The sequence below is a fragment of the Colias philodice genome, chromosome 7, assembly GCF_061535455.1.
Source record: "Colias philodice isolate Cphi_HAF_F1 chromosome 7, ilColPhil1 Martin Lab GWU primary, whole genome shotgun sequence".
Classification (NCBI taxonomy): Eukaryota; Metazoa; Arthropoda; class Insecta; order Lepidoptera; family Pieridae; genus Colias; species Colias philodice.
The window spans coordinates 8577141-8591350 of record NC_143092.1 but is presented as its reverse complement, the minus strand read 5'-3'; the positions used below and the strand labels follow the sequence as shown (position 1 = coordinate 8591350).

Genomic DNA, 14210 nt, shown 5'->3' with positions numbered 1-14210 from the left:
TTTTTGGTTCTTTCAATTTATTTACCCGAAATTAATAATTCTGTATTTTTTAGTTCAAAATTAATTCTTAAAAAAAATGTAACATATTTTGTACTGTATGCGTCAAAATATTCAATTAATAATTTATTCCTGTTGTATAATAATCATATGGGATAGTTATAGATAAAAGGAAAGGTAAAGGTTTAACACATCACACCATCAGGTTGAATAAAGAAAACACCAAAACATAGTCAATACATGTTTATTGTTGCTCCATAAAAACAAAAAAGTACCCAGCGAGACTTCCATAGTACAAAATTTAGGCCCTAATCTTATTAGGCATTAACTTAGGCCACCAACAAAAATAATTATCTAATTAATTACAGGCAGAAAATGATTATAAAATAAAAATAAATACCTATTGTAAATCACCATTTACTATACAACATATTCGCTTATGTCTAGTTTAAAAAAATCGTCCATACTAATCGTAAAATATACATTAATCTATACACAATAATATCAACAGTTGGGTGTTATGCAAAAAGTGCAATAAAATAAATTACATCTAACAGTTACTACTGCGGCGAATTGACACGCGATTGTAGACTCTATTTCTTTAATTTTGCGTACATTTGTGTTCTAGAATCGCGTGTCAAATACATATTTTGAAAGCGAATTTGGTCAACATTATTTATAATACATTTGCCGATTTTTCTTTGTGTTGTGAGAGAATTGTTATCGGCAAATATTTCTACTTCATACAAAGCTTCATTGGATTATTCTTTATGGACAACATTCTACTCGAAACTACGGTTTTAACTGTGTATTTGATGAACATGTTTTTTTGTGTTACTTGAATAATTTGATGTATTTTCATTTGGAATAAATTGTCCATATATTTTTAATGTTATTCTTATTTGATTTGTTAAACATTGATTTTTACAATATTTTTCACAATTTAACATGTTTGATTTTTTTATCTTTCATTTTTGTCACCAATTAACAACCATTTTCGTCGATAATTAATGTTAATATTATGAAAGTTAATACTTACTGTGAGAATATACAAGAGATTCGTTACAGATCTAATTTAAGACTCAGATCTTTTTAAAAAGGTTATGTTTTTACATATTTTAGAGATTCAAATTACCACTTGCTTCGTTTGTCTATGGTCTTAATTACAGCAAATTTTCCCAATCCACGTATAACTAACGTAACAATAACAATGATTTTTGTTAAAGTACATTAATTTTAATATCACTGGTCGTTATAATTAGTGGTATAACTACACGATGACAGATAACCATAAATATCAATCTACAATTATATTAAGCCCCAGTAAAACTTATATGTACACCGTCCTTAGCGATCCGTTAAAATTAACCACGACATTAAAATTTACGTGACGATATCGTATCGGGTCGTGTCGTATTCGAATCGTATCGTAATTGGCAGTGGTTTAGCGAAATACCGCGCTAATTCGACTTAATACTTTACAGTTAGTGAGATTTACAAGACCTATATATTGACATGTTATTGATAAGCACCTCTTATTAAATAATTAATAAAACGCGAAACTATTTCTTTGGATCTATGTGAGTCTACCGCACTACTGCTCTATACCCTGCACATAATATAAATGATGTCTCAAATAGTAATATTTTATGAGATTTTATTCTTTTCACTTCTTTAACGGGTTGTTTAAGCAAAAATTGCCACAAAAGTAAATTTTGCAAAAAATGTTAAAAACTATGTTTTATATATACTACTGTATATTGTGATGATAATCGTTCGTTTTTATTCGTGAATTCTCGTTAAAATACTACCATTTAAGGCTTATCTAGTTGGCATGATCTGAACCTTAAGCATAAGCACTAAGCCGAAAAACTTATACAAAATTATTCAATATAATACAGCCGATGTCTAACCGATAGCTACAAAAGATGAGGTATATAGTCGATAATCGCTGTTTTCGTCCAAATATTTCATAATTTTCATCCTATTTGTTGATACGATAATATTTAAACGTCGCCTTAAATTCATTACAAAAATAACACCTTCTATTAAAATTAAACTATGTAGTACTTTATTGAGGAAAAACGATCTAGAGAATTCCCAACAAAAATAAAACTAAACTAAAACTACTTACAAAATAAACTATGAAGATTTGGCTAGGACATTTAAATTTTATCGTAAATGTGTCGATTTCATCATCATGAAACAAAAAAACCTCACATTTGAAAATGTCAAAGTTGATAACTATGTTTTTTTTACGTTATTCTTATTATAGCGTCAGTATATTTAACACCATTTTGAAAATATTTGTGTCATCGTATTATATAACATTTTTAGAAGCCGTTATGTAACTTTGTTTGAAGAGACAAACACTTTTGTGTTTAATTTGATGAATTTCAAGGATGCTATCAACTTTTTTTCCTATTTACAACATTTAACAGATGTGTAAGTTAATGGTCATACATTAGAAACATATACAGATCATAATTGTGTGTGTTAAACATAATGTTAAGAATGCGTGCGCACACGCAAATGTCTGACGTAGGTTTCTTTTGCACAGGCGTACATTAAAAATATCTGGTTTTTTGAGCTTTCCTTTGGGAACTTAGTGTTAAAGTGGCATTTCTATCCGAACCTAGTGTCATTATCTGTTTCATGAATAGTTTTTTTTTGTTATTTCAGCGTCATTTTTTTATTATGTTTTCTTCACGCGACGCCATCTTGCGTGTGCGCACGTTTCTTATGATCTGGAGTCGACTTTAAAATGTCCGGCTGCCCATGAGACAACACTCTCGCATCCAAATGCTGATTAAACGTCGACGTATGGGAGCTTAGTGTCAAAGTGGCATTTCGATCTGAACCTAGTGTCATCGTAGTGTTAGAATTAAGTGTGTGTGTATGTGTATGGTGTAAATGTGGCATGGTGGATGGCGATGAGTGTGGCATGGTGGATGGCTTCCGGAGTCTGTGGCTTCCGGTGCGAGTGAGTGAGTTCATTTGTGGCGTTCCCGGGTGAGTCGGTCGGAGTGTGTTCTTGTAGTCCGCTATGAGATGGGTGAGCTCGACCATCTGGAAATTATTATTTATTTAATACATTTTATACATTAAACACTGAGATTACTATTTTTTGACGTGATAACGTCTTATAATTCGATAGAGCCGGCTGCACGCTCGAAAAAACATGACTCATGCGGCGTTACCTCGCTCTGAGGCGTTCCATGTAAGGCTTGAAGTGCAAGCGAGAGCGCGGAACGAGCGACAAAGAAGCACAATCGGACGTTGTCACGTTCAACTATCGTCAGTAAACTGACTTTACAGACAACAAATTTTTTTGTCTATATGAGAAGTTAAAAGAATAAGTTACAGGAATATCATTTATTTATTTATTTATTTATTCTTCATTGTATACATCAAGGAAATACAAAAATGAAAAAAAAAACACAATAAAAGATATACCATGGGCGGCCTTATGGCTATAAGCCATTTCTTCCAGGCAACCGTCGAATATCATTCAAATATGATATTCCTGTAACACGTCACATTAATACACGGTATTAATACTGTACTGTTAATGAAACGTAATAACAATACTAAAGTTTGATTCGTATAAGTAAATGGTGTATACAATGATGATGAAATATTTTTAAAACTTTGCGCATAACAAGATACGGAATTAGATGATAATCACTAAATAAATATTTCAAGTAATTTTTGTTGCATTAGAGAAAAGAAATCTCAGCCACAGAATAAAAGCGAGATAGATTCACTCTCTTACAATTTACGAAAAACTTTCATAAAAATACTTACTCTAGGTTTATTGAGACTGATCAACATCTTGTGAACGGGGCTGGTTGAATCCTCGGCGTCAATTAGCATCATTAGGTCGTCCTGCGAAAATTACAATAATTAAGTATATTTTACCATAAAAAATTTAATTAATAAAGATATTATAAATAGTTCTGGATGTGATTTGTAAGTTTTTTCTTTTTTTTTTTACAGAGTATCGTGTTTCACAAGGTACAAATGTATAAAATAACTTGTATAAGTTGTTAGAAACCTTAATTATACAATTTTGCACTTTGCAGGAAAAATAATGGGCAGTCAAGGAAAATGTGAAAAATATACGAGAAACAGATTAAATGTAATTAATTAGCCCTATATTCCTAGTCAAATGTATTAATTATGCTCTTGAAGTATATTTTTAACCGACTTCAAAAAAAGAGTTCTCAATTCGGCCGGTATATTTTTTTATAATAATAAAATACATACTTGTAATCCACCAAACAGGCCGATAGAGTTAAGCGCATATCGGCCTATAACCGACATGGAAGCTAGTTCTAATACCGCGACTCCGTCTTCCGATACTGCTAACCATGCCATTGATAGGTCTGGTTGTTTTATCTGTAATATGAAATAATTATATAATTAGATAATGCAGAAAATAAATAATAGTGTAGAACGCTATTTTCACCATCTTGAATTTATATTTTTGGTTTTATGGCATTCAAATGCTATAAATTTATATTTCACCATCTTGTTAGGTCAACATGTGGGAAAATTTGTCTACACAGTACATTGAAGTGTATCTTCTTTAGGCGCGTTGAGAGTAAAATTTCAAGGTCACGTCATAGAGTAAGGCGACGAATTTGACTTCTGACACGTGCGCTCGGCACACACGCTCTTTTTTTATTACGGTTCATCACAAACAAAACTGGGACAAAGATAAATATATTCTCTATTAGATAAATATTGAATTTGTTAGTTTTATAATACTAACCCTCGCTTGGAAGAGAGTAGCTCCAAAGAAAGGCCACTTCCTCGTACAGTTGAGATATATCCGCACGCAATCCGCCGTGCTTCGTCCTTTTAACGCCGTCCATTTTGTACGTAGCTTCTCTTCTATGTCTCTGTAATTAGAAAAGAACATAGATACATTAATGTTTTTTTTGAAATGTATAAAATCTTAAACTCGCGTCAGGACACGTGGCCTGATCGAAAAAGCGTAAGACGACGTTTTTTTTAGCCCTTATATTCCATGCGTAAGACGGATACCATTCCAAAATATCAAACATGCTGAACGTTAATAATCAAGTTTTCACTTCTGCCGGCACTCCCGGAGTGCAACCCGTCTTTTTTTTTTTATAAAATTTATGTTAAAAGTGCTTTTTGTTTGTTATTTAAACACATCACTCAACCAATTTATTTGCTACAAACCGTAATTTACTACGAAGCTGTAGTATTTTGCAAATTATTGTATCATAAAACACTGCATGTTTATTTGTATGTCTTTCTATATTATTTGGGGAGTACCTTTATCCATAGTTAAGATACTTTGATTGTGTGTCCTTTTTCCTGTGTATAAGTGTATGTATGTTTTACGTCTCTATGTGTTCCTCTCACTTAAAGTGTCTTTGAATGTGTGTGTATTGCAGTTATTAAGAGCGCGTAGCTGTGTGCGTAACTTTAAACGTATTTCGTTGTTTGCGTGTTGCTATGGGCGAGTGTACGCATAAACTATCAGGTACACGTGTGTGTGCGCGTCGCTATGAGTGTGTATATAAACCATATAAATTTGGTATTGTTACTAACATAGGAATAGAATATTGTTACTAACGGGTGGACCAATGATGTTTTAATGAATAAATGCATTATAAAATTATTAAAATATTATTATTTATTATTATGTACGGTCGTGAAGAAGAAGCGGAGCGCGTGGGTGGTGTTGGTGGGGCAGAAGTGTGTGCGTACCTCAGCTCGGCGGTGTTGGCGCGGTAGCGGTAGGGGTAGAAGCGGTGCGCCAGCGGGAGCGCGTGGGTGGTGTTGGTGGGGCAGAAGTGTGTGCGTACCTCAGCTCGGCGGTGTTGGCGCGGTAGCGGTAGGGGTAGAAGCGGTGCGCCAGCGGGAGCGCGTGGGTGGTGTTGGTGGGGCAGAAGTCCCCCATGTCGAGCTGCGCCATCAGCGCGCCAAGTTCTGCCGCCAGCTCGCGCGTCACCGGGAACCGACCCGCCACCACTGAGGAACGGGTGGGTTATTATTGACATAGACAAACAGGGGCAATTAACAAAATTTTCATTTGTTATAAAAAACTAGCTTTCCGCCCAAGCTTCGCCCGCGTTTTCAAAGAAAAAACCCGCATAGTGCCCGATCCCGTTGTATATCCGGGATAAAACCTATCCTATGTGTTAATCCAAATTACCCTATAGAGGGTTAATATTATAAATGCGAAAGTTTGTGAGGATAGATAGGATAGATGTGTGTTAAATTTTATTGTAATCGGTTTAGTAGTATTTGCGTACAAACATACACAGTACACACACACATCCATCCTCACAAACTTTCGCATTTATAACATTAGTAGGAAGTAAGATACGGGAATAACAACAATAAATAATTAATCTTAGAAATAATGTGGAATGTGTAATATCTGGAGTGTAACAAAAAAGTGTCTTAGGAACTACACTGATGACATTTTAGTGTTTTTTTATCTATTATATATTATGTTTTACAGGTAAATTAGCTTGGAGAAATTTTTGCATATGTAGTGGTGTGTATATTACTCAGATCTTAGAGCGCGTTTCCACTATATCGTTGTGGCCTATACAAAAATGTTTCGATATCCTAACATTACTATTTAATTTTATACTTATTCCTAGCAACACTTTTGTTTTCAATAAAAACAAGTTTTTATTTGAAAGAAAATGGTTTTGACTTTATAAAAAAAAATATATCATTCAATTTTACGTCCTTGAGCAAACGACAAGGCGACTACCGTGAAACAATAAAATATCGTGTCCATAATAATTTGTTTCATAATTAATATTTGACCATAATAATTACGAAACAAAACAAATAAATAAATCGTCACTTGATAGTGGAAAGTGGAAACACGCACAAAACCAGAATAAACCAGTTTACGCTGTCCGCAGGTGCCACGTGCAGTCGTTTGGTAGCGTTAGAACATAAAGCACATTTCATTCAAAAATTATAATTATTATGTACGTAGTTTAATTGATAAATTTTGTATTTGTTGATTGTTGTTATTATTTGTTATTATTGTTATAATATTTGTTGAAGTGAATTACATGTCCCGCAGCCGGAGGCCCCAAATGAAAACTCAGATGTACTTAAAAACTACATTTAATAGCTAAAATGAGACTTTTACACCCATGTCTGCACGATGCAGACCGGAGTTAAAGAATGAATTTATACAGTTTAATAATTATAAAGACGTAAGCTTGGATGCTAACTAAGGGAAATCGCATCCACATTCTATTCCCGTGCGAACGGCGTATTCAGCAGTTTTGTATGAAGGCAGGGCCATAACTAGTGTTTAATTTGTGTGTAAGTGTTGTAACTTTATATTGTTTATTCAATATGGCTCCAGTGTTAAAACATGGTCGAGGCAAGCCTTTGACTTCTCAAACTAAAGAATTAAACTTTAAATGTCGTTTCTTTTTCAGGTTAGTAAATTTTTCATTTTAGTAACATTGTTAATGTAAAAGTTATATGTATGTTAAATGTGCAAATATTAAAATAAAGACTCATCTTTTTCAGAGGAGAAACACATATAGTTTAATTTAAAATCCCTTATATATACAGGGTTACTTGTAAAACACCGGCAACCTCGCAGGACAAGATAGCTAACATCATAAGTAACAACATTTCGACTTTTGATAATTTGTTAGATTTTATTTTCATACAAAAATAAATATTCATTTAATTTTCCGTCTGAATATTATAAACTCTACGCCTCCCAAAAATTACGTAAACAAAAAGCGAACGAGAGGGGGAAGGGGGCGTCGCGTCGTCCATCCGATAATTAATAGAACATAGACTTACCAATGTAAGGAGAGTACAATAAAAGTTTAAAAAATCATTTAAAAATAATTTATTGCGTTATGCCAAAAGTCGTAGAACAAATGTTGTTACTTATGATGTTAGCTATCTTGTCCTGCGAGGTTGCTGGTGTTTTACAAGTAACCCTGTATAAAATAAAAACTAAAAATAAAATGTTGTTTTATTTTATTTGCTGACCATACACTACTACAAACGCAAAAATTTCTCCAAGCTAATTTACCTACAGTACGAAAGTTATTAAGAATTTTTGTATCCATACCTTGCTGATTAACTTGATAGCAGAGCAAAAGTCGCTCCTTGTCCGTCTCAGTTCGCACTGAGCTCTTGAAGTAAAGCCTATTTCTGTATGTGAGTCGAATGACGCGTGAATTCTCGAACTTTCCAGAACCTTTTTCTCTTAGCGCGGTTTCCCATCGGGATATCACGTCACATAGCTGAAAGAGCAAAGTTTTGTTTGTTGATTAGTTGTATAATTGATTTTAATGAGATAAGAGTAATTCTATTATTAACTAGCTTACCGCCCGCGGCTTCGCCCGCTTTGTCTAAAACCTAATAAATTATATACTAAAACCTTCCTCTTGAATCACTCTATCTATTAAAAAAAAACCGCATCAAAATCCGTTGCGTAGTTTTAAAGATTTAAGCATACAAAGGGACATAGGGACAGAGATAGCGACTTTGTTTTATACTATGTAGTGATTGTACCCAAAATAAGAAGCAAATATTATTCACCTAATATTTTCTTATTGGTGTTATTTTACTTTATTTCATAATAAATGGTTTGTCATAAAAAAGTAAAGGTACCACATTACTTTACATTAATATCCTTAATATATCATAATAATAATCAGATACATATTCCTGTTTTACTTGTACTCTTGCCTCTTCACATGACTTTTAAAAATAGTTATGTTAACAAATAAACCCAGTTTCTAAATTAAATACATCGAGCCAAAGAAAAATAAAATAAACGAACCTTTTTATCCGGTTTAATATGATGTTCCAGATCTTTCTCTATAGGATCGTCGCTAAATAGCGCGAACCCAGACGCGGAGGACTCCCGACAGCCTAACTCTGAACTTAATGTAGATAGGAACTCTTCCACTGTCGTTGATCCGTCGAAACTTATCACCTGGAATAATTATGCATTGTTACTTTAATATAATGCATTATAGTATACATTCGATGCTTATTAGTTACTACAGAATACACTACTTTTCTGCAATTCAAAATATTGAACGATATCTAATTGATAAACAGTTTCCAAATGATTTTAAGTTAGTAAGACGTTTTTGAAAAAAGTTATTGTCGAAAAATTTTAATCAAAAGTTACTGTCCCTTGAACGAACCACTCTGATATTGGTTTACTGTTTGGTTTACTCCGTTTAAGACGTTAACATATAAAACACCTATTTAATGAAATATAGAATTGAAATGAATACGGTAAAGTGAGTACATAGAAAGGTACGAGAGGCAATGTTATGTGAATTTTTAAAACTAGGACATTCATTTTATATCTTCAATTTGTCTGTAGTTTTTATATAGTGCTATCTAAATAGAGATAATAATACAAAATGAACCCACCTGATAAGTATTATTGAGCATATGAACAGGTATAGCATGTGGTAAGCTATGATGGTAGGGGTTTTTCAGCAATATAGATAGCACTTCCATTCTCGACGGCTTGTCCGTGCGTCCGCCATTGCGTATCGTACGTTCGAGCGCACGAGCACAATACGCTGCGTATTTACCGCATTCCGTTCTGAAAAATGGTTTAAATGTTTTTTTTAAGCTATTGCATAGCTTCTATCGCGGGCCTTGAGCGCGGGGACCGAATCGAGAAATTCCGTAACGAAAAAACCTCACGCTCCCCACTCCGATTAGCTTTACCGCGGCAGTCCCCGAGTGCCACACGTCTTTTTTTTTTTGGTTGTGTTGTACTCTTTTGATAGCATATATCTTAAAATGGGTGATTAGTTGAAAATGTGGTAGGAACTTATTTTCGTTACTTTATAAATAAACTGTTAAAGATAGTCTTATGTAATTGATGATGATCTGATTTTTGAACAATTAAATCTTAAATAGATACTTGTTTATACAATAAAAAAAAACAGATTTATTCTTAACTTTATACGAAACGACTTGTTTAATTATAGAAAAAAATCATTTTTAATCTATGTAGCATTAATAAAACAAAGCAAATATTACCAACTCATACTTACTTTGTGTCCGAATGCCTGCTCAAATGTAACTTGAGGTACCACAGCAATCTATTATTCCTCGGCACAAACAGACTAACCGCGAGGGCCAGTAGCTGCCAGCCTTGTATGAAACTGTATGTCGGCGGATTGCTTTTACAGTCCACAGATAACAATGGCGCCTGAAAATTTCCAGAACATTCTAGAACAGTTTTCGACCAAGATTTTCGTTTCTACGACAAACTTAAATATCTTCTAGATGCTTTTCTCATATGCATTTTTGGACGCTCTTGCAAAATATTTACTGGCTTCTTAAAATTTAATTTTAGCAATAATACCTAGACGGAATAATGCGGGAGCTACAGAGATAAATTTACAATTTCAATTTAAAAGTAACATTACAATTCATGAATAATTTAATTAATCTTAAGCTAGACAAGTTTACTCTTATATTTGATAAAGGCGTCATCTCCATGGAGCATGATAATAAAGAACCGTTTCGTCATATAACAAGGGAGAAGAAGAAACATTATTACAGATTACACAGCTCAACAAAAAAACAATTTTTTTTTGTTGCCCTGGATATTTCTACAGATTTATATATTTCAAGTACCCAGTTTGCGAATGTAATCATTAAAATTACTTAATTGGCTCTAGTTTTTTTTTAATTGGGATTTTCATATATTAAATTTTCTTACGGCCCTTCAGAATACAGGTTACTAACAAGTGTTTATTTTTTTGGTGAATTACGTTTTCTGCACATTTATTCGCTCAGACATAACCCTATTCTATAAAACTGACTGTAGAATATCAGAATAAGAAATGGTTTCTGTAAAAAAAACATTTTTATGAACAACAATGTTCGGTTTGTATTTAGTTGAAGAAACCCAGTAGCACTTGGTCAGCAAAGTGGATAGGTATACGAAATTCCCTTGATGTTTTTATTAATAGGATTAGACAAAGCAAATTCATTAGGAATCCATACTAATATTATAAATGCGAAAGTAACTCTGTCTGTCTGTCTGTTACTCAATCACGCCTAAACTACTGAACCAATTTGCATGAAATTTGGTATGGAGATATTTTGATACCCGAGAAAGGACATAGGCTACCTTTTATTGCGAAATATGTACCACGGGCGAAGCCGGGGCGGACCTCTAGTAATTAATAAATATGAGAATTTAGGCCTTTGAGGGAATCTAGAAGTATAAGAAGAATACAGGACGGGCGTGTCGAAAAATTGATAAAAGAATATTGGGAATATTGGGTTTTCTTTGAAAATCAAACAAAATTTTATATAACTGATGCTGACTGTAAATTATGGAGAGATATAGTATTGGTTAATTTAAGGTAAATTTAAAACACCAAATTAAGAAATTGCACAACAGTTGTTAAAAAACTTTTATTTTATTGTTATTTTATGAACAAATACGAACATAAAGCTACACTTTCCCCACAGTCTCCTGGATAGATATCCAGTAAATCTGCGAAATTTCTGTGAGAAACAGGAAGAACGCATCGAAAAGAAGTAAAAATTATGGAATAAAGGTATCAGGGTATATGGGATCGTCACATGATGGCAGATTACTGATGGTCCATAATAAAACTATTGTCCCAAAATTAACTAAGAAGATAAGCTTATAAAATCTATTTCCTTGTACTATTTCATACTTATAAGTTTTAATGATTTTTCTCTATTTTTATATCCATTTGAATTAATTAAATACTAAAACAAAACAATAAGTAAAACTTTGTAATAAATAAATGATGTTAAACAAATATACCTTCTATTTCATGCTGCGTTTTATAGTGTAATAAGAAAATTAAGATTAAAAAAAAACTAGAGCCAATCTACCAAAACCATTAATAGTTTTATATATAATATGCATTAAATTATTCGAAACCACTTTCACATCCAGGGCAACAAAATCATTGTTGACCAGTGTTATCATTAACCTGTAATTTAGCCCAACATGTCATATTATTATCATTAAAGAAAAATGATATTTTAGAATTACTACGGTTGAAGGAACATTCTAAAATACGCAAATTAAGGCCAGATCAGTATAGTATATAAGTAGTACAGTATATCAAGAAGCCAGGAAATGACGCCACCTCCTACCTTTATTATTTTGAGATATGCAAGTGGCCTATATATTATTGAATGCCAAGCAATAACGTAGCCCAATTTCTACCACTTAGTAGATAATTCACTTTTTATATCGAACATTGCTGGAACATCGACTCCGACTCCATTCTCTAGTCCTTATAAAAAAGTTTCTATAGGCACTCTGGAAATCTATATGTAATTTAAACTTCCGTCTTCCTAATTGTAGAGTACCTATATACAGTAAGAGCGTCAAGTTCACATAACGAAGAATGTCTAGCTGTACGCACTGTATAATATATCCACAAATAATAATGACATTTGTAGAGAACCTATAGACAGTAAGAGCTTCAAAACGTTATTGATTATAACGAAGAATGTCTAAGAAAACAAATGTCTAGCTGTAATAGTACGTACTCTAACGTATCTATCTGTAATAACGAATGTCTAGCGGTGCGTATTCTAAATCGGATGTACCTATATACAGTAAATGCGTCAAGTTCACATAACGAAGAATATCTATCTGTCACATAAAGAAAAAATGTCGAGTTGTACGCACTATAACATAATAATTATTATGTACGTTTAATAACGAACGTCTAGCTGTAGCAGTACGCACGTGCGCTATGTACCTGTAATAACGAACGTCTAGCTGTAGCAGTACAATGTACCTGTATGGAGCTAGGCGAGCCAGCCGGCTGCGGCATGTCTCCCTTGTCGCCGGCCACGGACCCGCCCGTGTCGCAAGTGAACAACGACTGGGTCGCACACAGCAGCAGTTGCTGTACAAATGAAATGTTGGTGGGTCCGCACGTGAGTGGGGGGCTTTATTTTTTTGTAGGTTATGTTTGTAGACGTCACTTTTTTTTGTTGGCAAATAGTAGTGTGATATATACATTTAAAGGGATCTATTCATGCATATGATCGTGGTTTTGATCATGCATTTTTTGATGGGCTTTATGTATAAGTCAGACAATAATTGAAATAAAAAATTGTTACTCTTCAAATATTTACTGGATAGATATAAATAATTTTAGAATAAAATTCTTTTATACAAAATATTTATTGATACAAAGTTATGGTATACTGTAGTGCCCAGTGTATTTGTGTTTAGATTTAAAGTGAATATTTTACAGTGATACCCAGATTAACCATATTTATTTAATTCCAATTTTATAAGGTGTAACTGCATAATCCTTACTTTATTCAGGCGAAAATAAAAACAGTGCCATGTTTGCATATAGAGAATAAAGTATTTTGAATTTTGTGTCAAGGGTCAATTTTTCAATTTCCACTGTATGGCAAAGATTAACAAAAAAACATTTATTATTATTATTCTACTTTATATGACTTTCTGACGGTGTGAATTTTAAGATGATACCAGGATGTCAATACAACTTGGGTGACCTTAAACTATTTGAATTTTCAAATGATTGACTGGGCCGGCCAGAGAAGTTTGATTTACTTTTCTATAATTATGCTAAGATGCATTTTAGCCAATAATTATTCACATTTAAATTAACTCATTCACTCCATTAATATAACAGTTATTTATGCTCAAACATTATGCTTTTTTAAGATATGTAAAGTCTAAAAAAAAACTATTTTACAATATGAAAGAACACAGAAGAGGACATTTGATAATATTATAGTTAAATAATTTAATTTGTACAAAAAATAAAGTAAAGTGTATAATTGCAGCTAAAATAGTAAACCACTTTGCCCTTAAAATTATGCAGTTACACCATTTGATCATATACTACTCACCTCAACTAAATAAAACGTAAAAGAAACAAGAATATATACGATAGAAACAGTCTAAAACATCAACCTTTACAAAGGAGTGCTAAAAGAGCTAGCTATGATATGATTATATGAAACAATTCATTCCCTAAAACTAAGGGACAGGTTAAACATTCTTGGATGAAAAAGTAAAACAAAAAAATTGGGAAAAAAATTACACCAACATTCCATTTGAAGTATTCGCGAGTACAAATTTGCTAATGTTATGGCAACATTCTCATCATATCTTACCTCTTTACAACAAAACT

The 14210-nt window shown here is 33.0% G+C and overlaps 2 protein-coding genes across 14 annotated transcripts in view; one reads left to right on the top strand and one right to left on the bottom strand.

Moving 5' to 3' along the window:
* Positions 1-14210, top strand: part of PCB (Pyruvate carboxylase) — a 132691-nt gene that overhangs the window by 59841 nt on the left and 58640 nt on the right. The window lies entirely within an intron of this gene.
* Positions 226-14210, bottom strand: part of LOC149487219 (uncharacterized protein CG43867) — a 251570-nt gene continuing 237585 nt past the window's right edge. For 8 of the 13 annotated variants that reach the window (XM_089697509.1, XM_089697513.1, XM_089697510.1 and 5 more), the window contains 7 exons: positions 12831-12941; positions 10077-10234; positions 9439-9616; positions 8831-8986; positions 8114-8288; positions 5746-6009; positions 4775-4904 (listed from right to left, as the gene is read on the bottom strand). In XM_089697509.1, coding sequence (XP_089553635.1) covers positions 5747-6009; positions 8114-8288; positions 8831-8986; positions 9439-9616; positions 10077-10234; positions 12831-12941 — 1041 coding nt within the window. In that variant the 3' untranslated portion in view covers positions 4775-4904; position 5746. Of the gene's footprint in view, positions 3067-3804; positions 3886-4266; positions 4399-4774; positions 4905-5745; positions 6010-8113; positions 8289-8830; positions 8987-9438; positions 9617-10076; positions 10235-12830; positions 12942-14210 lie in introns of those variants that run through there. The other 5 variants (XM_089697520.1, XM_089697516.1, XM_089697519.1 and 2 more) reach the window with 2 other exon arrangements.